Source organism: Seriola aureovittata, chromosome 16, assembly GCF_021018895.1.
Source record: "Seriola aureovittata isolate HTS-2021-v1 ecotype China chromosome 16, ASM2101889v1, whole genome shotgun sequence".
Lineage (NCBI taxonomy): Eukaryota > Metazoa > Chordata > Actinopteri > Carangiformes > Carangidae > Seriola > Seriola aureovittata.
The window spans coordinates 2,431,374-2,457,024 of record NC_079379.1 but is presented as its reverse complement, the minus strand read 5'-3'; the positions used below and the strand labels follow the sequence as shown (position 1 = coordinate 2,457,024).

Below are 25,651 nucleotides of genomic sequence, written 5' to 3'. Positions count from 1 at the left end.
TGAAATAAATTAACAAGACAAAGGCTTTACACAACAGACAATTTTAATTAAGCTCAACTAGATTCAGATCAAACAACGAGCTTGGCTGTTCAACAAATGAACAAATCTAAATCAACCAAACTGAGAGAAGAGTTTACACAACAAGCAATATTTAATCATTATAACATTTTATTATTTAACCTAAAATGTTAGAGCAGCCCTTTTATTATATTTTTAAGTTGAAACAAAAAGTTATATTTTACAGTGTAATCCTAAATGAGAAGAGAATATACTTGCATAAAATAAGGTAGCAACAAATGCTAATTGGGAAATGCTGTCTCAGTTTTCTCTGGTCTCAACATGGAAATATAGAGTAGTATACTATGATTTACTGATGTTGTGACAAGTGATGATTTAAAACAGATCTCTCTCTCTCTCTCTCCTTAAATTCTCATAAAAAGCAGAGGCTTACACAACACATCCATTTGAAGACATTACTACTGAGGCAGGTGAGAGTTACGAGGGTTTATTGTGTTAGGATCCTGTTTAGTTTTTTTTTAATCTAAACTGTGTGTTTACTGTATGAGTCAAAGTTCACATCATTATCACTGACTTCATTCTCCAAGCAGCCTCAGTTGATCAAACAACACGATGAGGCCAAACATGGCCACTAAAGATGATGGTCGATAAAAGTAATGACTTTACCACACATGAACGTGAGCTCCTTCTCTACGTGATCAATAAAGTTAAAAAAAAACAAAAAACAATCTCAAATAAATAAATACATTCAGATGCCAGAAATATCCAAGCAAGATTACTTAGTAAAAAATAAGTAAAGTTAAACACACATAAAATACATAGCTGATCACAACTAAAAGCAAATTACCCACAGAAGAAAAGGGTCTTGACAAGTCAGGAGAATAATTCTTGCAACGGTTCTTGTTGAAATAAATACATAAAGTCCAGGAAATTCTTTTGCTTTTTTCTTCAATGACTAATTAAGATGATTAATTCATCTTTTAGCATTTTATTTACTACGTTCAGACCTCAGAACTGCATGTGAGGTCTAAGGGCATTTTCTCGATTTCTACATTATTTCTTAAATTCACCATTGATACTTGCATATAACATAATACCCAAGTGTTTTACATCATAATTCTCAGAACAATCTCAGTTCTTTCTATAATGAGGTGCCTTGTTGTCGTGGAGCAAAGAGATAATTTGGCCCAAAAGCTGAAGAATTGAAGCCTGGTTTTTGAAATTCTTCAAATCTCTTGTGAAAACAAACTTTTACTGATGTGGATGGATTGTTGTGGTGCTTGAAACGAGTTAGAAAAATAGCACAACATGTGAGTAAAATAGTAGATAAATGCTTAAAATGAAATTTTGTAAAATCGCTGAGTCGTAATGTCGTCTTCTCACTCTTAAACAAAATGTTAGAGGATGTGAATCACGTACGATCTCATAAGAATATGTAAGGGGAAGTGGAGAGTCCACAGATTCTAACAACATTAAAACCATAGTTCTATGCTGTATCATCGCTAAGATATTAATAGAAACATCCAAGTATGGACAGCACATTTTGGTGGTGTCCATTGCTTTCGGATTGTTAAAAACATGAAGCTAAAAATGAATATCTGTTCCACTAGATCCCTTCAAACACACAGACCGTCTTGTTACTGAGCCAGAAGCTGCAGGTTGCTCCTCCCACTGGAGTTGGTGAGAGGGACCAGCAGGACCGGGGTTTTGCCGGAGCAGGAGGCTGACGTCAAGTGGGTGCGGGTGTTCATGCTCCGTTGTTCCAGAGATAAAGCTTCCTGTTTTCTGGACAGATCCTGCAGCATGCGGCCATGATGGAGCTTCATCTTCTGCAGAGAGTGTCTGAGTGGAGAGGGAACGGGTTGAACACAAGGATGACAGAGATGTATTTTAAGAGATACTGTAAATTCCCTGAATGTTACTTTGTCATTTTTCTGTCTCTTTATGCTAAATATGTTTGATTTATGTTTGACAACCTTGGTTGACAAAAAAAAGACTTTTTTTTGCTGATGAACAGGAAAATAAAAATGTGGATAAACTATTATCTAAACTGAGACTCACTGAGCCTCAGACAGCTTCTGTTTCAGAGCCAGGATCGTGGCCTCCAGCTGATTGACTTCAGTAACGAGGCCGTGTTGAACCTGCAAACAAACAGGAAAGAAGAGAACCAATCAGGACCAGGGCCAGGCTTCTTATAGTTTCTATTAAAACACCTCCACTGCTCCAGAACCTCATCTCTGCACAGGTCCATGCCCGGTCTGTTGGTCCTGTTCTCCAGTCTGGTGTGAGCCAGTTTCAGGGAGGCCGTCTTCGCCTGCAGATCTGTATCCAGTCCGTGGATGTCGCTCTCCATCTCTGTCATTTCATCTTCAGTCTGCAGACGATTAGAAACACTGTGTGTCAGAAGCCACAGTAAAAAGATACACACCTGACATTAGAAGATGTTAGATGTCTTACAGTTTTTATCTGCCACTCCAGCTCATCTCGGGCCTGCTCCTCGTGGTGGTTCCGCTTACGAAGAGCAAACTCTGTGGCCCTCCGCTGAGTCTCCAACTCATTCTGCAGCTGAGAAACAGACGTTAAGAGAAAGGATTCACTGCAAAGTGTCATATCAGTCAAATACTGTTGACTACAGAAGAAATGAGAGGAATGATTGGTGCATGACATTCTCATATTCTCACACAGTTAAGAAAACCAAAGAATGAATTAAGAAAGAACAACCTTTAAGATACCCTGCGTCAGTATTTGTTTTATTAAGTCTTGAGCTAAAAGGTTTGTGTTAAACCCAAAGTCTGTATCTTCTGCCTCAAGGGGTCTCTCAATCAAAATAATAAGAAAAGATGGCGTTGGGTGATGTCATGAAATAGCGTAGGGTCATGGGAGTTGTTGTCTTCACCACCATTACTGTAAGCTCCAGCTACTGTAAGAGCTTTTTACCAGCAGCTGAATTATCCACAGAGGTGTCCTCCTCTTCATAACAAACACACCAGGGGATTAAAGACAGTAAAAACACTGAATAAAACAGTTCCACATTTTAAGTCAGTGTTTCTCGGATACAGTTCAGCACACACAGGACAGGACGTCTCCAGCAGCTGGGAGCTGAGCTGTCTAACATTTCCTCAGCTTGTTTCTCTGATAACTTCAGATCCAGACGTCCGACGACTAAAATCCTCATCTGGTTCAAATATAGAGCTGGAAACCACCAAGGTGTAAAAAGTGTATGTGGCTTAAAACTAGATAAAAGTCAATGTTGAGCTTCTGTCGGACAAACACACTGACACATGATCACAGAGGATATGATGTCACTAACAGGCGACCAATGAAATGGAGCGTTACCATCATTAAAATCACAGATTCCTCTGGTTTGAGACATGATGGAAACATCTGAGATAATGTAAGAGCACAACTCAACAACATATAGAACATAGGTCTAATTGTTTTTAGGCATTTTAATGTGGAAAAGTTACAGATTATAACTTTGAAGTTGTTGTTTTGTATTGTTGGGTTTTTCCAGAGGGAACAAATCTGCAAAAACGAAAGAAACTTATTTCCACCTTAAATACCACGTAGTATTTATATTATAAATACTATGTGGCCAGGTGTGGTTACATCACACCCACCTGGGCTCTGGTGAGACTCATGTCCTCCCTCATTTGCTGGGACACCTGCATGGCCTCCTGGGCACGAGATACATTATACTGGCTGAACTGGAGCCACTCCTGGGGGGTGGAGGAGCTACAACAACAACAGTGACATTTCTACATTTTAGCTAATGAGGAATCAGTAAACCAGGAAGTAGTGGTTGTAAAATTCAAAGCAACAAGCACTTTGTGTGTTATCTCATGCACAGCCTCATCCCATGGTTACCCTGATGGTATGCGAGTCGGGTTGGTCTTCAGGGAGATCTGAGGGGACTTTATTGTAAGTGACAGGCAGGACATGTCAATGTCCAGAGTGTCCATCTTGTTCTGGAGGTCAGAGGTCAGCTGATGTCGAGCCTCCTGCAAAACACTGTGGACAAGAACAAAGAGAGGAGGTCAGAGAAGAATCAGAAACTGAAAACAGTCTGTTTTAACGTCACAGCACAGAGCTCCTCACCTCAGCTGTTCGAAGGCCTTGTCTATGTGCTGCTGCAGAACCTGCTGGACTCTCCCGATCAGATCCACCTCTTTCTTCAGCTGCTCATCCACGGGGTCGACGACCAGCTCGCACCCTCGCCGTCCCTCCCTCAGCGTCACACACTCTGTGCTGACCTCCAGAGGAATGACAGTTGCAGCCAGGGCCTGCTCGGTCTGCTCCTTAGACTGACCCAACACACACCAAGGCTGATGTTAATTTACTGTGAGTTCAGCACTTCCACAGTTTGTTATTCCTCCACGCCGCAGATAGTCAGAGCAGGAGCCATATTGTTTTCAGGTTGTCTGTCCGTCCATCCCGTTCTCGTGGACACGATATCTCAGTAACACCTTGACATTCAATAGGACTCAAGGATGAACTCATTAGATTTTGGTGGTCAAAGGTCAAAGGTCAAGGTCATGGTGACCTCACAAAACACAGTTTTGGCATTACTGACGCCTTCACACAGCAATTATGACAATATTTCACACAAATGGTTCACATTTCATGACTCTGGATAAACAGAGATGTAACCTGAAACTAGTCTGAGTGGAGGGGCAGACACCCACAAGGAGGTGATTCTAGTTATCTATTGAGAGAAAGCCACTTCCACTTCACTTTTAAATTATATGATTCAAAGAATATTGATACTTCCCCCAAGAGAAACACACTATTAAGAATTTAGGGGGCCAAAAGCTTTGTACGCTTATGAACATAAAATGAAACAAGCTCTCTGTTGTTTTTAAGGTTTTTGGACAATTACCAGGGTCAGAGCCTCCATCTCTTCATCCACTTTCTGTGCGCAGGTTTCCAACACGTCCTTCGATCGACCAACATCCAGAACCCTGTCCCTCAACCTGCGAGAGGTGTCACTCTCATCCCAGGTCGTCTGCAAAACAAAAGTAACAAGAAGATGGGTGAGTGGCGGATCCATGAAGTGTGGAGAAATACAGGCTTCGTTGTGTATGTACTTCCAGCACAAGAACCTACCTTGCAGTTGGTCTCGTTGCGTAGCGACCTCCCATCTTGTCTGATCACATTAGAAATAAGTCGCTCGTGTTGAGCAGTGGCAGACAGCTGGTGGTTGCGGCTGTACCACTCTGACACACTGAGGTGAAGGCCGGGCTTTGCAGGAAGTGCAGACATTCTACTGCTGCGGCAACATGAGAACATCCCAATCACTGTATTCATCAAGTACAGCTATTTATTTCAATTACTCTCTTGCAGAAGCATTTTGATATCCTTAAATTTCACAACATAACAGATGTGGTCCAGAGGAGCTTCTGTATCATGTAGCAGGTTCTGAATCATGTACACTCAATACCACTCAATAAACTATTTCAAAGAAACAACTGAGCTTCCTAATTCATATAAAAAAGGTTCACTCCCAAGATAAAAAAGAAGTATATTATCCCTGACAGTAAAAATATGATCACATCATCATGTCCTTTGCAAAGTCTCACTGACCCTCAAAACTGATGGACTCTATGGGGATGACGTAGTTCTGCATTGGCTTTAATTATGTCCATTTTGTGAAATCTTTGTACACCTCAACATGCGCAGTTCATGTGTTTAATTAGAAGTTTGACTGCAGCATTTTAACTTACTGAGGTGTTTGTTTAACTTAATGAGGTGTTTGAAGTTTGTGAGACCCTCAGGGAAACTGATTCTCTAAGGACAGACATAATAACATGACAGACATAAAGAGCACGTCAAACAGATATTTTTTCCAATAAAACAATAGGATGACTTGAAGAGTTTTAAAAACAGCAACAAAGGCTTCGTCATATTATTACTACAAACACTGTTATCATATAATGGCTCATTTGAGCTCAATGGTTATTTCATCTTGTTGAAGTAAAGCCGTAAAGCGACGCTTTCTTCCAAAACTTGACGCTTCTCAAACTTGTTGTCGCCGTTTCTAAAGCTGAATCTCAAACATTGCGACAACCAGTTTGAATATAATTTCGAAGTTTCCTCACATCAATTTTTACTCACCGGAGTTCTAGAATGTTCAAGTAGTCGGCGCGTGCTGGTTTATCTGGACCAGGTTTCCTATAGCAACAACTACCCCTGCCGTCTCTAGGCAACGAAGCGACTGAAACTCTTTTAATAATTCAAACGCTATGTCGACGTCCATGACGTTTTTGTTGATTCGGGATCCTTTATGGCGTCATCGAGGAGCAGTTACATTGCTACCATAATACATCCATGATAGCTACTGTTAGCTTAAAAAAGCTTTAGTTAGCCTGTACATTTCATGATTTATGAGTATTGATAAATGAAATCATAACTCATTTGTTCTACGATTGCACATATTGTATTACATTCTTGAAAGTTAAAACAACACATGATTGACATTGAATTGAAAAATATTTTCACTTATTTTGAATATAAGGATAATCTATGCAATATTGGTAACCTCCTGAATTTACTAGGGAATTTCATATTCTCAAGCCAAAACTTCTTCAATAAATCCGTTTAAAAAAAAAAAAAGTATTTTCAAATTGATCTTGAACGTTGAGTCGAATTTATGAGTCTTTCAAATTTTTGAGAAACAAGAAATCCATATCAGCAGTTAATATCTATTCTGAAATGTTTGTCTGAAGAAGGCTGCCACTTATAATTTAAGTATAATACTTTTCAGTATTATTCTTATTCGTCTTTTTTGTTGAATTTTTTATGTTTCTTTTATTTTAAAACTGGTATGTGATTGTAAATTTTCCAATTTAAATAACAAACGTAAAAACATAAAACGTTATGCTCCCATTTTTAAAAGTGGCATTATGTACTTCATTTTAAATGAAGTCAAAATATGGAAATGGAGAATAAAAATTTTAATTCGACCTCGGTGGTGTCTTGAAAAACATAAAATGTAGACACCCTCTGTAATAAACAGCGCTCACACTTCTGTTTTATTGTAATATCAGAATTAGTCATGCCAGTGGTTATATTTCCATGCTGTGGAGACTTTCAGTGTAGACAAAAGCTGGTTAGTTACAATTATCATCACTCACATCCAAACTACCTTTAGCACATTCCTGACCATGGCTCTTTTATGGTCTTCTGTCAGCAGCAATGGTTCCCAGAGTTGTAAAGAGTTAGGGAATAGTGAAAAAAACAAAAAAACAACAAACAAAAACAATGCCACCTTGCGTGTCCATTCAAATGCAGCATGATTGGTGGGAGGCCAAACAGAGGCCGGTCTCACATGACTGAACCTCTGTTTCAGTGCATTACACCAATTACCTATTATCAGATATACAAACAAACCATATTTTTTTAATGCCCATTAAAAATGACTTACAGGTTGAAAATCATCCCCATATTCTCATTTATCTGTACATTGCACCTAAAGGGGACAAAAAGGAGACTTTTACTAAACTCTATATATGTAAAGACTTCATTGAGTCTGGGAACCAGTTGCCAGTGCACTATCCCAATTACCTGAGCTATGTTAACACCTAGATTCTCCAACAGGCTTCTATTAAGGCCTTGGACTAAAAACAAAAACCTCCACGTCTGTGATGGCAAAGCTGTCAGAGATGTATTATAGTTTTTGAATTTACTGTCATTGGGCTGTGTTTGTGGAGTGTCAGTGTTAAGAGGCAGATAACTGCTCACAGATCAACTGTATATATATATATATATATATATATATATATATATACACACACAAGCTCGAGTGACAGTAAAACTATCCTTAGTGACAGTGATGAGCATCATCAACACGTCCGATTTACCGGTTATTTGTTTGTTGTCGTTTCCTATTCTTTTCTGTGTTCAGGTTCCTTGAAGACTGATAAATTAAAAGTAAATGAGAGTGATCATTCAGGTCACATTTAGTAGTTTGAAAAACAGCAAATGTCAAAAAAAAAAAAAAAAAAACAAGTCTGTGTTGAGATAAAAAGGTGAAATCAATAAAAGTAAAATTTTCTGTGGCAGGTTCATAATTTAAAGTAAAGAGAAAGTTTGGTGCGAGCGTGGTGCTGCTGTGCAGAGGTCGTTTTCCTTTGAAGCAGAGGCGAGACGTTCAGTCAGCTACAGTTAACGGATTTCAGAGCCTCTAAACTGCTGGAGGTGGAAGAGACGTGTTCAGTCTGCAGTCCGTCAGTGTTCTTCTCGAGCCCTGTGCGTCTTTCTCTCGTCCAATCTCAGATGGAAATTCTCTGTCGTTGTAATTCCTTTCCTGGTATTGTTCAGGTGGGTGGGAGGATGCGACATTTGTGTTTGTGTCATTACACGTGTCCAGTCCACAATCACTGTGGTGTTGCATCTCCATTGACTTCTACCCCATGCTGCTGTAGCTGTGCTCGAAGCAGTGCATTATCATTCTTTAGCTCCTCGATCTGGAAAACCACAAAACAGATAATTAGATGAGGAAGGAAGAGAAAAGGAGCAAAGCTGTGGGTTTAATTTCAACTCACTTTCATCCTTGTAAACAGAATGTGAATTGTCAGTGTTCATTTATTTAACTCTTACCACTGTGGCCACAAGTGATTAATTACAGAATACTGGCACTTTGAATTTTATGATGCGTGCTAAGGATGTTTATGACTTGTGAGTGCTCACTTCATCAGACAACTCAAGACAGCTTTGTGTTAAAGTTAAAAATAGTCTGTGTGTGTGTGTGTGTGTGTGTGTGTGTGTGTATATGTGTATATGTATGTACCATGCAACAATACATCCTTTAACTTTGGGTTTAATTAGCTTGAACTAAAACTGCCCAGACGTTTTCCTGCCAACACGGCAGATTAATTACATTCACACGCCTGCTTCTCTAATTTTTGTTTTGTGTCAAAATAAAAAGTTAGACTTGTGTATCCAAATCAGGCCGAGTGCAGTTAAGTAAAGGCAGGTTTGAATGGGAGGTTAACCTGTTGTCTGAGCAGCTCGTTGTCCATCTTGACTCGCTCCACCTCTTTGCAGCTCTCCTGCAGCTGCTGGTTGCTCTGACGCAGCTCTCGGATATAGTCACAGGCTTTGTACAGGATGCTTCCTTTACTCTGAGGAACACAGCAGATTTGGATAAAACACCACATGTGGTAAAAATCACTGATCAGCTCCTTTATTACTAGGTTTTCATCTTAACCTGTCAGTTTTTCTGTCCCATTCTGTGACTCACATAAACCTTAAACTTTCCTCCAGTGACTCAACAGCCAAACTACAGGTTTCATATGGAACAAGATCAAATGAATAATGATTTTTAACATAGACTGGCTGTGGTTACACCTGGTTTCAGTTTGATTTTGAGAATCAGTTATGTGAGCGTGCATTAGGTGAAAGGACAGAGGGTCGGGTTCATGAGTCTGGATATAAGCAATGTGACGACACGGAGGGCAGAAAATGTAATGCAGATACAAATTGAAAACCATCACAAACATGAAACAGCCAAAAATATCGAACCTGTGAAAAACCTCTGTCAAATATATTGGGCTTTTAGAAAACATTATATTCTGAGCTCATTTGTGTGCAGCACTCACCGCTCCAGTTCTGCTGTCCACGCTACAGTCAGGGATGATTTTCGACAGTGTAACAATCCAGTTGTTAATCTTGTCTCTTCTTCTTCTCTCCACTGCAAAGACAGAAAGAAATAGACTCATTGTTGTTCATGTATATGTGCATTAAGATGCAACTACTATCTGTGTAATATTTACAGGACAATTCAGAAGCGTTCAACAACCATCTGTAACAAACACAAAATTAAAAGTTCTATGTGTAACATTCAGAAAACCTTTGTTATTAATGACACCAGTGGCAGTTAAATGAACAGCATCCTGTTGCTCACGCGAGGGATTGCACAAAGGCACAAGCGAACATTCTGGGCGGTGGCCGAAATAGTGATTTGATGGTCAGACTAGAGGAGAGTGAGGTGGGGTTTGCAATCTCAGAAATAAACTACATGAGACAAGAACTGAAAATAGTAAAAGATCTTTATTACCAATAACAAAGACCTGAGTTAGTCTGCAGAGCAACTGGAGTGTAAGTGAAAATACATAAGTTTACGTAGTTTCAGAATAAGTAAACTCTCCTTAAAAAGGTAATATGGGGACAAATCAGGCCTGAATGGTGCTTGGATAGTGCCAATTTAAGGATTACCAGAAGAAGAAGACGGAGCAGTCTACCCTTCTATCACTGCCAGATCATGTGGAGTTTTGAATGGGATTAATTGGGACAGCAGACGAGAGTCGGGCAGCGACATAACAGCTCAAGGAAGTTGGGGAGTTCAAGGGAAGGAACGTTTATCAGAGGCAGTGTGAGGCCCTGGACTTGCCTGTTCACCCTGAATGACAGGCACATAGAGAGGGCCGGTAAAGGGACTGACAGGAAGGGTAAAAACTTTATTGATTTTTTTTGATGGTCCTACGGCCCACCAGGATTTGCCCAGAACATCCTTTGGATCTTCCTTATCAATTCTGCCAGAGTCCTCTACATAGAAATCAGTCAACAGGCTGATATAGGCCACTGAGAAAGTCTGGGAATGTCTAATTATTTAAGTAACATTAAAATCTGTTCACAGCATTGGCAACAAAAAAGCAGTTAATTGCAAATTACTTCACATCTTTACATATGGTACCTTTACGACAGAATAGTTTCAAACACTCATTAGTTTCAGACCTTCGTTGTGCTGTGCTCTTCGCCTCTCATCTCTGGGTGCCCGTGGACCCTCCACCTTCCTGCAAAGACACAGCAAAACAAATTTGACAAAGAAATTATGAATAAAGCATCAGATTTTTAATATAAACCAAAACTGTATCCTGAACTAGAAGTTAAAAACACAAAGACAAAGACCCAGATATTTGTGGCTTTTTCTATTGTTTTTTGGCTGAACCTTTAGTTCCTCTGAAGGGCTGGAGTTTGTGGGATCCAGCCTGGAGGTTGTGCTAACAGGACTCAGTCATAAGATATTGCTAAACTATAGCTGCCTGTCAACATATAATTCTCCACACAGGGATGCTAATGATTGATTAGTGAATCTGTCTCTACAACACATGATGGGGGCAGGGTGAGGGCGTATGTGAAAGTTCGTCTCACCAGTTTGAACTGCCATGCTGCAACATCTCGCTTTCACCAAGGTCTCTGGGGATGGCAGGTAAGTAGGACAGAGTGTGGATTTCAGATGTTGGATGTTTTAAACGATGGATAATGATTTTTTTGTATGTTCATTTGTAAATACAATGACAGAACTAATCATTCCAAAAAAAGGGAAAGAAGAGGGTAAAGAACGTCCACTGTGAAGTTACAGGGAGAGAGGTGCGGAAACGTGGAGGGTGAGAAGTCGACCAAAGACGCGGGAGAGAGTTATGGTGATGAGGTAACTTCAGGAATGTTGTGTTATACTCACGCAGTGTAGGTGTGTGTGCGTGGTGCGATGGTACGAGGGGTCGTCGTCTGCAGCACCTCGGGGGGGCTCATCATCACGTAGAACTGACCTGGATTTAAAAAGGAAATGACAGCGATGAAAAAATAAATTTCTTATGGAAATAAGGGGGATACTAATTCTGGCCTGTCTCTTATTTTGAAAGTCACTTTTCCACCAGCTGATCCTGGTGCAGTTCCTCACCTCCTGCCTGTGTGATGGTTGGGTCAGCGGTGGCCTGCACCGACACGGCCGTGGCTGTTCCATCGCTGACGGTGGCGGCGGGAAAATAAGCGAAACGTGTCTCTCCGCCCACGGTCTCCCCGCCAGGACTACCCCCATTACTAAAAGGGTTCTGGATGACGGCCTGGCAAAGGTCGAGTCAGGGACAAGTCGGTCAAACAGTAAACAACTAATATATAATATATAACATAGAACATGGTAAGGCTGTGTTTGATCACTGCAAAGATTCACCATCATCATAGTGATTTTAACAGGCAATATGTGGAGCATCCCTCCCCCTTTGCTTCATTCTCACAGCACAGGAGTTTTTGACAAGATGTAGAAGGAATATAATGGTTTTCATTGTTGTTGTTTTTCGTTATCAAATATGACTTTTTTTGCAGGTGAGGATAAAAACATACAAAATAATACCATGTATGAGCTGATGTAGTTTGGGCTGGGTTGTAGTCACATGCAAAATAAGCACATTATCAGAAACTAGAAGATATTACCTTTCAAATGTTGGTTCATAAATGCATTTTGGTCTTACAGTTCTTCTGTTATACATGACATGTACATACGCACATACTGTATATGCAAATTACTTAAAACAGGTGGGCTTTTAAACTCACCTGAGCCACAGCCTGAGGGGCCCCTGCAAATGCTGCAGTGGAGACGACGCTTACGGCTCCAGTCCCATCAGCTGTCGCCTCTAAATGATCATCTGTCACCTGAACCACACGGTAGGTCACCTGAGGTCAGAGCAGAGAGTATCACAGTGAGGCTTACAGGTGTTTTACAGGTTTTCACCACAAACTCAAACCACGACACGGCAACAAAAAACCTTAGCAGACACTTTAACCTCTCTGCCACATTTCACCTCATGTTTACATCACCTACTGTTTTGCTTTGAGTAACTTATCAGGTGTTAAGATCTGTCTGTGTTAATCCACCTACAATGTTTTTCCCACGAGTTTATCAGTCAAATCAGCTGCTACAAATAAACCTGCTGTGAAAATGGCTTCGAATAATTAACATTTTTTAATTTATTTGGGCGTCATTTGAACAATCCTGTGCTGGGACTCATCCAACAGCACATTCAACTTTAAACTGACTGTTGGTTAAAACTCTACACACAGGGCGTCCCTTAGCAACCGTAACTAGGCACAGCAGGTAGGTGCTGTGTCCAAGCCTGTTCCCCTCCTGTGTATCTGAATTGGTTGCTGTGAAGTTGCATATAAGTAATTCTCTTCCCTGAACATATAATCATCATCAATCAATCAGACTTTATTTGTATAACACTTTTCATACAAACCATGTAACACAAAGTGCTTTTCAGAATAAAAGCTGCTTAAAATATATAAATAAATAGAAAGATAAACAAAGCAACACTCACCTGTCCTCCACTGTTCTCTGTACGAAACTGGTACTGCACATTGTGGTCAGTGAACGCAGTCTGCGGGACACCAGCGATGGTCACTGCAGTCTGCTCCTCTGTCCCCACCGCCTCTCCTGCAACACACAGGTCAACAAGTTTCACATCTGTGATGCTGAACCAAGGCAGGACCATAAAAAACAAATGTGCATGGTTGCAGACAATGGTTGCAGAGTTTTTATCATTTTAACATGAGTTTAAGAAGCTCATGTTAAATTTGCAACACTTTTTTTGTTTCACTTGAGCTTCCCACCTTCCTGTAACTGCACCACCTCTTCTGATTCCTGTTTGTCGTGACTAAAAAACAGAAAGAGAAAAAACCAGTGAGTCAATTTCAAACTGAACCCAAAAACACACCAACATTTCCCAGAAATAAGACAATTTATCATCAGTGTGTGTGCACTGTGTGGAGCCGGTTGTGGCGGAAGGGCGCCCCCAGCTGGTCACATGAGGATGTGATGGATCAGACATAAATAAAGTGAAACGTAATAGGCGTGACAGAAATCATGTTTTCTGCAACTTCCAAGAGGATAATTATAATTGTTTAAGAATTGAAACTTAAGTCTGTGTAGTTTGACTTACTGCATAATTAAAGACAAACTTCACAAATAATTCTAACACTTCTAACACACGCCCTCCTAGTTTTATTTAAGCATTTTAATGCTAATAGAGCTGCATCAGGTGGAGAGGGAACTCAGTGCAGTTACATGTTAAACTGAAGATAGACAGTTTAGTGTTGTGCATTCGCCCCTCTGGTTTAGTGAATGAAACACAGCAGATGTGATGTTAGAGGTTTGCAAAGGGGCGAGCACTTTCTGTTGAAAACATTTTTATAGATGCTGAAACCCGAAATGCACCGAGACTGGTTCACTCTGGAGCCACCACACCGAGCAGTGCACAGATATTATAAGTATCAGCAGCAGCGGTGGGGGGTTTATTAACGGAGCCCTGCGCTGCAGGGAGGGAGGTTTTAGGCCGTGGTGGGAGCCATGGCAGAGCAGGAAGCGGCCAGCAGCCTCTCACCTCGCCGAGCTGTCCAGACTCTGCTCCAGCATATCCATGAAGGTTCCTGCGGGTGTAAAAAAAACGCCGATATTCAACGACACTGATTTACGGAGATGGAAGCGCTGATCACGGGGACAAACACACGGGTCATGTGAGAAAGACAGTCCAGGACACGTGAGGTACCGACCGGGCAAGGAGCTAAAATGGAGGCCGCGGCGGAGCAGCTCGGAGCCGTCTGCGTCTGTGCGGGAAACCAAAAAAAAAAAAAAAAACAGCCTGGGTGTTAACGCAGCTTCACGCCGGCGGTGGAGCTCCGGGCCCGGGTTGAAAATGTTAGTCTTGTATATGAGCAGACGGGTGCGGGGTGGATTATGATCTCCTTTTAAACAAGGCGTTGGGAATGTTTTTGCTCTCGGTTTCCTTTTTGTTGCTCCGCGGCGCAGCTGCTGTTTATCCGCGCAAAGCTGCGGCACAGACCTGCGCCCAAGAAGACGCGGAGTGGACTCGTTTGTTCGTTTTATTATGCGATGAAATGAGTGTTTTTCACTGTAGCTGCTTATTTATCTCTGTATACATTTCACATTTTGTAATGTGGCATTCACGTGACTCATCGGACGCAGAGTTTGGAGGATAGAAATGATTTTCGCGTCTTTCCCCGGTTTATTTCTGGATAGAAACTTGAATCCGCCTCGTTTATTTACCTCCAGTTTTAAGACAGCGTTATATATTAATATGTATTCCAGACTGTGCATTTAAACCGTGCTGTAATTACCATCAGACACACGCTGACAACCAGCTCCTCTACGGCACTTTTTTCAGGTTCTCAGCCCAGGTGACCTCAGAGATCCAATACGGGTTTTCCCACAAACCACATGACAGAAACTGTCAATGTCCATGTGTTGTTGCCACAGAGCGACTCGCCGCTCCCATGCTTCTCACAATTCACTGTTCTATATCGTGTCAGACGAAAAGAAGCAGTTTTCATCTGGTTTTACTTCATTAGAAGTTTGTGATTCAGTGGCTTGTGTTGTTGTGTTGTTTTTCTGCAGACAGTCAAGCTCCACATCTAAAGCAGCCGGTGGGAGGCGATACTGTGTGTGAGTCTGTCCGCAGGCTCAGTGTCCAGATACACAGCATTTAATGACGGAAAGACTGAGAGCAAAACATTTCCCCTTGAATGTTTAATGAAATTGTGCATGACAATGAACATAGTAAGAAGAAAGGAAATATAATCAAAGATAAAACAAGCAATACTGCAGGTCAGATAGCTTAAATATTTATACATATGATATTAAGTAAATACATTTACAATAAAAATGTGAAGAAATTTACAAAAATATAAATATATACAATACCATGCCATGCAGTCACACTGATGAGCTGAATATAAATCTGGCCACATGCTTGTTTTCTTCTGGCCCAGTAAATATGTAGTTCACGGGCCGAATCAGCATAGTTGTTAGATGCTATTCTTCCGCATTTGGACCAATTCTGGCGCACACAGAACATCTGCCCTCAAATAGCTTGAAAAATCATGAATTTATAGATCAGAAGAAAAGGGGACAGAGCAGAAACAATTTTGTATTAAGCAGTAATTTACACACACACACACACACACACACCAATTAATCTATCTTTAAAAGCCCAGAACATCTCACAATATAAAACAATAGAGAGAAGCAATAGACAAGAACATGATAGAATGTGTAAGTTATCACAAGCAGACATGAGTGCACATTAAACTATATGTAATAAATATGTTTTTTATATTTTCTCTAATTTCTGTAATCTCTATGGGTCTTCGAACACCCCTCAAATAAAGCAATAATACATAGTGTCCTGCTTTAAGATTCAAAGTACAGACCATGTAACCACATTGTCACAGGTTAGAGTCCAGACCTTTGCTGCATGACATCCCCCATCTCTCTCTTTCCTGTCTCTGTTGTCTATACTCCTCAATAAAGGCACAAAATTCTCCAAAAATATTTAAGAAGGAAACAAAATATGAAGGAAGAATTACTCTCATGTACATACTGAGGCCATGACTGGAGGTGAGGGCTCACAAGCCAGGAAGTTTGGGATAGACTGCCTTAGATTCAAACTCTAAAACATACACTTTCACAGCAGCATTTATTACACGTCAAATTACACAGCCAACAAATAAATAATTAAATCAGTATTTGTGAGTTTGCAAAAGAAAACCAGCAGCTGAGGTCTGCTAGGACAACAGATGGAGTAAAATATTTAACGCAGGACTCATGTTGCATTATCATGGCATCTATCATACGTGTGCTAGATACCAAGTGTATCATTTCATACACATTACCAGAGGACAGGCTGGTTTATTTTGTATGTCTGGAACAAGCATCAACTTCAGAGGCTCAAAAAGTGTCAAAACCTGCAGTTCCTCTAATGACCACTAGAGTCTGGCTCCAACAGTGAGTCAGTCCCCATAGACTCCCATGTTAAAATGTCCAACTTTACAGCAGGAATAAACATGTTTACAGCCCGGTAAAGTTTTGGTCTCAATAACTAATTTCCTCCTTCATGACACCTGTTTATATAACTCACCTGTTTACATTTTATTAAGACTTAAAGTTATGGAGAACTGAAGGCGTGGCCTCTTTGAGTGACAGGTGGGTGAGCGTATGCTTGACACAAACTGGCATGAACCAAAGTCTCAGCTCCACACTCACGGCTCCACTTTGATCATTTTTGGATTAGCTGGGAGTTAGGGGCGGAGTCAGGTACTGCCAAGATGGCGACGGTTGAGCAGGTCACTGAGCATCAAAACTGCTCTTCAGAAACCCGTGAGTGACGTCACAGAGGCTGCGTCCATCTTTATTTACAGTCTGTGCTCTGGAAGCACTGGGATCCCCACTAGAAGTTCACTTTAAAGTTGTGTTTGGTGGCACATCAAGAGTTTTATTGAGGTTTTAATGTTAGAATATTTAAAGATTAAGAAGAAAATAAGATTAGTTGCTCTTGAGGCATTACTGTATAAAAAAGAGGCTTCAGTGACTCCAGTTCTGTATTTCAGGGTTAAAATGATCTAAAACCTCTGATATAAGTTGGTCATTTAAACTTAATGGAGCAGTCTGAGCAGAGGGTTTTAAGTCCAATGTTGTATTTGACGTGAACGCAAACTCTCAGCCAATAGATCTGCAAAAAATTATCCTTGTACGCATTACATGGCATTGTTCATTTATTTGACTAGAGGGTGACTCATTCATTCAAACTGCACACCCATTACAGAGAGAGAGAGAGAGAGAGAGAGAGAGAGAGAGTAAGAGAGGAACAGCCACCTACTACTGAGCCAAACTTGAGGCCAACCTCTCTCCTCTCCACCCATCTCATTCTTTCCTACATGGGCACTCACAGATGAGTTTGCAGACAGAGCAGTAACAGACTCCAGACAACGACAGACTCTCAGAACACGAGATAAAGAAAGAAAATCAACAGACGAGCCAACAAACATTCTTGGAGCAGAGTTTTCTCTTCTTCTTCTTCTTCAGCTTTAAAAAGGTAAATCTTGCAGTAAAATCTGTCATCTTTTGTTGCAGCGACTTTACTTTGATTTTTGGGTGGAGTCGATAACCCCTCCCATGTCTTTTCATTAATTATGCTCTTTGCTTTTTGTGTGTTTTTAAAAAAAAAAATTGTACATAAAGTAGTTGGACTTTTCTGTAATAAATACTTATTTATAGCAAATTATGTTTATTTTTCAGCTCTGAATTTGCAGTCGTGACTTTGTTCTATTTGAATTGAGGTTCACAGATTCATGGTGTGTTTTTAGGTTTGTTTAATAATCACAGTGGTGAATGGTGAATGTTGAATGTAGATTTGTAGACTGAACTGCACGGTCAACTCTCTCCACTCTCATCCATAAAGTTCTGTAAAAGTCCAGTATTTGCATGTGTATATCTGAATCCTGTAGCTTTATTGTGCTTGAAAAACAACCTGATTTAGATCCAGAAGGTGGATAATGATGTCTGTTTCTACAATAACAGCAGATAGGAGCAATGGCGACACCCAAAAACACTCCCCGAGGTGCAAGCACACCACTGTCCCCCAACCGCATCACCCGGCTCCAGGAGAAGGAGGACCTGTGCAACCTCAACGACCGTCTGGCGGTCTACATCGACAAGGTCCGCTCTCTGGAGGCAGAGAACGCTGGTCTGCGTCTGCGCATCACCGAGTCCGAGTCGGAGGTGAGCCGGGAGCTGACGGGCCTGAAGGCCGCCTACGAGACGGAGCTGGCCGATGCCCGTCAGACTCTGGACTCTGTGGCCAAAGAGCGAGCGCGACTGCAGCTGGAGCTGGGGAAGCTGAGGGAGGACTACAAGGAGCTGAAGGCCAGGTGGGTTACAGAGCAATACCCTGGTTTAAAGCTAAATCTGAGAGCATCTGCAGTGTTTGGGGGGGGTTATGGGTGTCCCATCACGTTAGAGGCCCTGAGCTCCTTTAAAGCACCCCTGCGTTTTTGTGAAATGTACTTTATTCACAATTAAACTGAAACTTAAGGCTTTGTTGTTATGGTCTCTCTTGGTCTGGTAAGATCAGTAGCTTACAGTTGCTAATTTTAGCAAACTTCAGACAGATATTGTGTAACTGAATGACAGAGTAAGTGTGATGCAGCTGACTCACCTCTGACTCTCATACTTTTATCTCCCACTGTGGCCAAAGGGAAGCATCATAGTCCAGCTTTAAAGTCAGAGTGACCAAACTGTAATGGAAAGTATTAATGACATAACTGTACTAACAAGATTATTTCTTCAAAACAGAGTGAAAACGATTTAACTAGTCTCCTGTTTTCTGAGATTATAAAGTTTTTGGTCAGAAAAACAACAGATGTACTTTTTAATCCAAATAAAAAAAAGACACTAGTGATTCAGATATTTTGTTTATCTGATGGTCACAGGAGGAAACAGCTGCCTCGAGGCTTCTGAAATCCTCTTCTTTAACCAAATCCTTCCCAGTTAAGTGCATCTATTTGTACATCAATGACTGAGAGAAAGTGTTTGTGATCTCACTGAAACATCTCAGCAGAACACAGTTACTCATTAGCTCCTCAGAACTGATGCTTGTCAAACTTTGTGCTGACGCTCTGGGAGCCGTGTTCCACCGCTCCTGGTGCCACTCCCTGGTTTTTTAGCATACCCTCCTCATTGCTCACCGCAGCTTGATGTTGGACTTCCACTCCGTCTCCTTCCTTCGCTGCCACATCCAGAGCTTGATGACTAACTCTTTCCCCAAGTTTCTCCTCCTTCACCAAAGTAATCATTACACACAGACACACACACACACACACACACACACACACACACACACAATACGTGGCAGTGTTTAGAGGGCTCCCGTCTTGCCTCCATTATTTTTCCATAAATATTGAGATGATGGCCGTTGTGTGTTTGGCAAAGCCAAGCCGTTGCTATGGCAGCGCCTCAGGCAAACACCAGCGGCTGCGGCTTGTGGCTACCAGATACACAGGATTGCACGCAGATTGCTGTGGCCTATGAGTCATATGCACCGAGGTCTTTCCCCTGTTTCTCTTTAAAAATAGTTCTTATTTGTTTCATCTGATTGTGTTGAAGAAACTGTAGTTATTCAGTTTCTCTTGGTTCTTAAATGGAAAAGAAAAAAGGAATGTCTATCCCTATTTGATTAAATCTCCTCAATTACCACTTAAAAACACATCCAGGAAGATGGAGCTTGATGTGATGATGTCTTTACAGAAACACCAAGAAGGAGTCGGAACTGGCCGGAGCGCTGCAGAGGCTCAAAGATCTGGAGGCTCTGCTGAATTCGAAGGACGCGTCTTTGACTACAGCTCTGGGGGAGAAGCGTAACCTCGAGGTGGAAAACCGGGACCTGAAGGCCCAGGTTGCCAAGGTAAACTCAAACCCACACTCAATTTAACACTCAGTGGAAACACATCTGGGCTCAATCTCTCTACATGCAGCTCTCAGTTTGTCTCTCATGTTTTCCACTTTGTGATACTAAATCTCAGTTTATCAGGGACCAAGTTACAACCCTATTTTAACTTTCACCACTAGCTGTTGCAGTGGGGTTGGACGTGTACAGTTTTCTTCAGTGAAAATTAAATCTTAAGGCTTTCTTTAGCTGGCTTTAGCAGGCACACTCTTTCTGTCATGGCTGCTTGAGCTCAGACATCTTGATTAAAGGACAGTCTTCCTACTGCCTGCCCACTGACTGTGTATGTCTTCATTATGCCGCCTGTTTATGTGAATGTTTTGTGCATTTCTTTGTTGCCTTTCTTAGCTGGACACCAGTTTGGGCGATGCCAAGAAACAGCTGCAGGACGAGATGCTGAGGAGGGTGGACGGAGAGAATCGCATCCAGACTCTCAAAGAGGAGCTGGAGTTTCAGAAAAACCTCCACTCTGAGGTCAGACTCTCACCTTCATCAGTGAATCATTTCAAATAAGGAGCTTTCACTTTCTCCACTTTTTCTTTTTCTTTTGTGATAAGAGTTGTTTTTGCAAATCTCCAACAGGAACTGCGGGAGATAAAGCGGCGCCACGAGTCTCGTATGGTTGAGCTGGACAATGGCCACCAGCAGGATTTTGAAAGCAAACTGGCTGAGGCGCTGGTGGAGATGCGCAACCAGCACGAAGTGCAGATCAAAATGTACAAGGATGAGGTTGAGAAGACCTACAATACCAAGGTGGGCCTTCAGTTGAATGCTGAAGATAAAAACGTGTTCTCTATTGTTTTCTACTTGTCTTCAGTGGAAGATAAAATATCAGTAACATGACAAACAGACACAAAACATCATCAGATAGGAACGCAACAATCAGATTTAGTAGGACAGCCTTGACTCACAGCAGATGTGCGGTTTCACAAACAGATACTAATGAACCTAACGATGCAGTGTTAGGTCACAGCATGTGTCTTATGGACCTTCTTACCTTGCTGTCTCTCTCTGTCAGCTGGAAAGTGCCCGTCAGTCTGCGGACAGGAGCAGCCACCTGGTGGGAGCAGCACACGAGGAGCTGCAGCAGACACGAATCCGCCTGGAGTCCACATCTGCCCAGCTCAGCCAGCTGCAGAAGCAGGTAGTCACAAACAAACGGTTCACGTTCAGGGTCCTGTTATCAGTTAAGACTCATATTAGATCTTAATGCTTTGCACCAAAATCATCAGACTTCTTCAGGATCTATGGCAAAAGTCGCAAAACCTCACACAAATATATGTTCAAGAACATATGAACTTTTTATACATTGACAAACTTAATATTTTCAATTTGATTTTCTATAAAAACCTCAATTTCAGTTGTTTATTCAGTCACTTGTGACCTTTTTGCACCAAATATAATGCTGAGTTTCACATTTCTCTTGGGTTTCCCTGCTTATCATTTATCTTCTGACACTAAATTCACTTTTCTGACCATTTTTTTAGTCAATCCTAACAAGAGCTATCACTAATAAAAAACAGTATAACACTATTTATATAGCTTTAAATTTATATTGCACTTTCACACAAGTGTTTATTGACTGAAAATGATCATCACTGCCACTAGATCGGTCAGCGAGGTGAAGCCTGGTGAAAGCGGTCACTAAACACACAAGAAGCACAACTGAATAAAGTTACTCTCTGAACACAAAAGCCAATAAAAACAATACAGCCACAACTGTTAGCCCACGCCACCATTGCTGTGATATGCTCCACAGCAAAGCTAGCAGTTAGTCAGCTAGCAACAGCAACATTATGTCAGGACCTTTTTAATATGGGTAACAGCAAGTTAGCTATCGTTAGCATGTTACTGTTAACATACTACTGTTAGCATACTGTACTGTTATGTTACTGTTACTGTTAGCTGTCACTAATGAAAACAGACATGTAACATTATGAACCATCAAGTTACTGACACATGGAGGAGAAGAAAAGAGAATTCTGAGTCCAGCTGGACCCCTTAGCAGCTCTTAGTTCTGTTCATCTCAATAAAACCTGACTCAGACTGGGAGAGAAATTCAGCATTGGACTGATCCACTGGGACATGAATGACACTGATGGAGCCGGTTGGTTGCTCTCACCTGAATGATGCGTACTGCACTGTGCCATCTCACCTGTGGGCGTTACCTGTGTGGGAGGGGCCAACTTATAACAGGAGGGACTCCCATGCACTAACATGTACACACTACTAGACCAGCTACCAAAATAAAGACCAGAGATTACAGCACACATAGAGGAGATGTGACTTAGTTCTCTGCTCACCATGAATACATTATATCTTTACAAAGAAAATAGTTGATTGCTTCTATATTATTGTTTAAGATCTTGTTTACAGAAGATGCAGGAGTTCAATCCCTCCTGTTAGATTCCTCTGAAGCTCTGTGTGTATCCAGCCTTTGGTGATTCTGATCTGACGATAACTGTGTGATTCCTCTGTCTGATCCAGCTGGCGGCTCGCGAGGCGAAGGTGAGGGACCTGGAGGACGCCCTGTCTCGGGAGCGGGACACCACACGCCGCCTGCTGGGAGAGAAAGACAGAGAAATGGCTGAGATGAGGCAGCAGATGCAGCAACAGCTGGATGAGTATCAGGAGCTCCTGGATGTCAAGCTGGCTCTGGATATGGAGATCTGTGCTTACAGGAAGCTGCTGGAGGGAGAGGAGCAGAGGTTTGTCGGCTCACGATTACTTTTTTCAAAGAAATCCCAGTCTTGCATCATTTCTTTTTTTTTTTCTCTCGCACTTTTATTCCCCTGTTAATATACATCATCTTGCCTGTCCTTGCAGGTTGCGTCTGTCTCCCAGCCCTCCGCCCACCAGAGTAGCAGGAAGTCGTTCCTCTACATCAGCAGGTCACTCTCGATCGATCCACTGCAGCGCTCAGACCTCTCCTGCCAAGAGGCGCCGCCCCAACGACACGGACAGCGAGGCTTCCAGCTTCGCGGGAGGAGCTGTGGCTCGCACTCGCATCACCCAGCAGGCGTCAGCCAGCGGACGGGTCACTGTGGACGAGGTGGACCTGGATGGGAAATATGTCAGACTCAGCAACAAAGCAGATGAGGTGAGAAGATAAACAGTGATTGGACAATTAAACATTATCCGATAAATCAACTTGTTTGTGATGTTTTCTGACATTATTTTATCCTTTATTTTTTATTTGATATAAGTTGCAGATTACTAATTCATGTTCTGCTGAGGTGTACCTGGATTTTCTGACTTTTTTTCCAACCATCAACTTGTTCCTTCAGGATCAGAATTTAGGGAACTGGCAGGTGAGGCGGCAGGTGGGATCGGGTGCAGCCATCTCTTTCAAGTTCCCAGCTAAATTCACCTTGAAAGCTGGGCACAGGGTCACGGTGAGCAGCACCTTCACTCATTTAAAAAACCACCAATCAGCACGTGATAAACACAGTTAAAGATATCTTACCCCACACTCTATCTTCTGCATGGTGGTCAGATCTGGGCCTCTGGTGCTGGTGGAGCCCACAATCCTCCCTCTGACCTGGTGTGGAAAACTCAGCCCTCCTGGGGCACCGGAGACTTGTTCCAGACCACTCTGATCAGTGCCAGTGGAGAGGTACATTACATTTACTGGACTGTACATGGTGGACACTAACATACTATGACTGCACACATTTCTGTTATAACAGAGTTTTTTTAACACAGTTTTACACACTCAGTTTTGTGTCAGAGAATGAATAGATAAACACTATGATTCTTCCAGGAAATGGCGATGAGAAAAGTCACCCGCACACAGTTTGAAGAAGAAGACGATGACATGGTGAGATAAATTATATTGATAACATCCTGTATATACACATTACACAGAATTCTGCAAGACCAGAAAAAGTCAGTCAGCAGCTGATGTACATTGAATTAGATCTACAACACTTAACTGTGCTTTTAGCGTCAAATAAATATTAAATGAGCTTTAAAACAATCACTCTGAGTGCTTGTAGTAGAAAAGTATATTAGGGGGAGACTGTCAACAACCTGTATGAAGGACTTGATTATAACAATCATGATAATAAACTTTATTTGTACAGAACCTTTCATACAAGAAATGTAGCGCCAAGTGCTTCACATGAAAAGATTGAAAATCAACATAAAAACATGTTAAAAACATTGATGTAAAATGAAAAACATTTAAAACATTAATGTAACATGAGATGGAATAATAGTAAAATAATAAATGAAATAATAAATAAGTGAAATAAAATAAGTGAAATCTGAAGGAATGTTTCTTTAGCGTAAAGTGAACTAGTGATAAACACAGTGGCTGTCAATGAGGCCATCCAAATACCAATAACGACAACATTCATTTTTCTTTCATAGAAGTACAAGAAAAGCAGCAAATTCACACATTTGAGAATCTACAACCAAGAAACATTTGCTGTGAAAATGACTCAAATGATCAATCGATTATTACAATATTTGCTTATTTATTTTATCAGTTAATCCTTTATTTCTTCTTCTGGATCCACATGAGCTTCCACACAGTGGTCGCTAGTCTTCCTAGTGGTGTATTATTCCACATAACATTTAAAGATTGTAATGTTAATCCCCCAGTTGTTGACCTGTACTGAGTCTGTGTCTCTGCTTCAGCAGGTGGCTCACAGCACTTGTGGGGACAGCGAGTACAACCTGCGGAGCCGGACCGTGGTCTGCGGCTCTTGCGGACTTCCTTCAGACAAATCCAGCAACTGTTCTGTGAGCTCGGCTTCCCGCTCCTTCCGCAGCGGTGGCCTCTCCGAGGGTTTGCTGCCTCACTCATACGTCTTCAGCGCCAGCACTCCTCGCAAGGTGGGTACTGCAGCGCATACAGCTCATATGTGAGTTATGATGATATGATGTTATGATGATATGTAACATGTTCTGCACTGCAATACTAACTTTGTTAAATGTTGATTTTCAGACCGGAGGCAGAATGGAGAGCTGTCCAATCATGTGAACCCATCCATGGTGAAACACTTAAATTCCCCTAGTTATTTCCCTCAGTTACTAGTTCTTCAGTTACCAGTTGTAGTTATGAAGTTCATTTTATGTACTTTTGAAATAATTGTATGCAATAAAATTTTATACTGTTTTTTTATACTGTATATAGGCATGCATATTAAATATTTTCTGGAATTTGAATGGTGATTAAATCAGTCACGTCTGTTTGTATTGATGGCATTAAGAATTGGAAACTTATACCAGTCTTCCAGCTGACAGTAAAACATGAACCTATCAGCTGTTTTAACACTTAAACAGCTTAAAACATCAGTTTGGGCTAATTTATTCTAGCTGTTACATAAAATCAGATTTTTACAGTTAGATCAGATTTTCATTACATTATATGAACATATTGATGCAGCAGGGTTGCAGAAAAATAATTTGTGTTCAATTGTGTTAAAAAAATATGTTTATTTTTGAATAAGAGTTTAAGCTGAGTTGAAGTAAACTGACCCCGACCTTGCTGCAGATACACAGAATATTGTGTATTTTTGCTGATATCAATAAACATGTTTTCAGAAATTTGC

At 41.3% G+C, this 25,651-nt stretch overlaps 3 protein-coding genes across 9 annotated transcripts; 1 reads left to right on the top strand and 2 right to left on the bottom strand.

Moving 5' to 3' along the window:
• Positions 1-25: 25 nt before the first annotated feature.
• tekt2 (tektin 2 (testicular)) lies at positions 26-6,891 on the bottom strand. Of its 2 annotated transcripts, none has more exons than XM_056399231.1 (10): positions 6,133-6,891; positions 5,125-5,287; positions 4,898-5,023; positions 4,117-4,322; positions 3,886-4,029; positions 3,639-3,753; positions 2,476-2,583; positions 2,249-2,392; positions 2,080-2,159; positions 26-1,860 (listed from the first exon to the last, which is right to left on the bottom strand). In XM_056399231.1, the coding sequence occupies exons 2-10, from the start codon at positions 5,278-5,280 to the stop codon at positions 1,656-1,658; spliced, it is 1,284 nt and encodes a 427-aa protein (XP_056255206.1). In that variant the 5' UTR covers positions 5,281-5,287; positions 6,133-6,891; the 3' UTR covers positions 26-1,655. The 2 variants fall into 2 exon arrangements, with proteins under 2 accessions (XP_056255206.1, XP_056255207.1); XM_056399232.1 differs by having other exon boundaries at positions 5,125-5,284.
• A 130-nt stretch (positions 6,892-7,021) lies between these two features.
• On the bottom strand, positions 7,022-14,585 carry usf2 (upstream transcription factor 2, c-fos interacting). Of its 2 annotated transcripts, XM_056399233.1 has the most exons (12): positions 14,344-14,585; positions 14,175-14,220; positions 13,405-13,448; positions 13,113-13,228; positions 12,349-12,468; positions 11,699-11,861; positions 11,480-11,567; positions 11,170-11,214; positions 10,753-10,811; positions 9,618-9,709; positions 9,012-9,140; positions 7,022-8,483 (listed from the first exon to the last, which is right to left on the bottom strand). In XM_056399233.1, exons 2-12 carry the CDS (start codon positions 14,210-14,212, stop codon positions 8,394-8,396), a joined length of 984 nt encoding a protein of 327 aa, XP_056255208.1. In that variant the 5' UTR covers positions 14,213-14,220; positions 14,344-14,585; the 3' UTR covers positions 7,022-8,393. The 2 variants fall into 2 exon arrangements, with proteins under 2 accessions (XP_056255208.1, XP_056255209.1); XM_056399234.1 differs by lacking the exon at positions 11,170-11,214 and having other exon boundaries at positions 14,175-14,583.
• Positions 14,586-15,203: 618 nt separating this feature from the next.
• Positions 15,204-25,646, top strand: LOC130183635 (lamin-A-like). 5 transcript variants are annotated; one of them, XM_056399227.1, is made up of 14 exons: positions 15,204-15,253; positions 17,538-17,681; positions 18,167-18,516; positions 19,892-20,048; positions 20,439-20,564; positions 20,673-20,843; positions 21,109-21,234; positions 22,578-22,798; positions 22,917-23,190; positions 23,378-23,485; positions 23,587-23,706; positions 23,854-23,910; positions 24,735-24,932; positions 25,045-25,646. In XM_056399227.1, the coding sequence occupies exons 3-14, from the start codon at positions 18,179-18,181 to the stop codon at positions 25,078-25,080; spliced, it is 1,932 nt and encodes a 643-aa protein (XP_056255202.1). In that variant the 5' UTR covers positions 15,204-15,253; positions 17,538-17,681; positions 18,167-18,178; the 3' UTR covers positions 25,081-25,646. The 5 variants fall into 5 exon arrangements, with proteins under 5 accessions (XP_056255202.1, XP_056255201.1, XP_056255203.1 ...); XM_056399226.1 differs by lacking the exon at positions 15,204-15,253 and having other exon boundaries at positions 15,274-17,681; XM_056399228.1 differs by lacking the exon at positions 15,204-15,253 and having other exon boundaries at positions 15,275-17,681; positions 24,738-24,932.
• Positions 25,647-25,651: the final 5 nt, after the last annotated feature.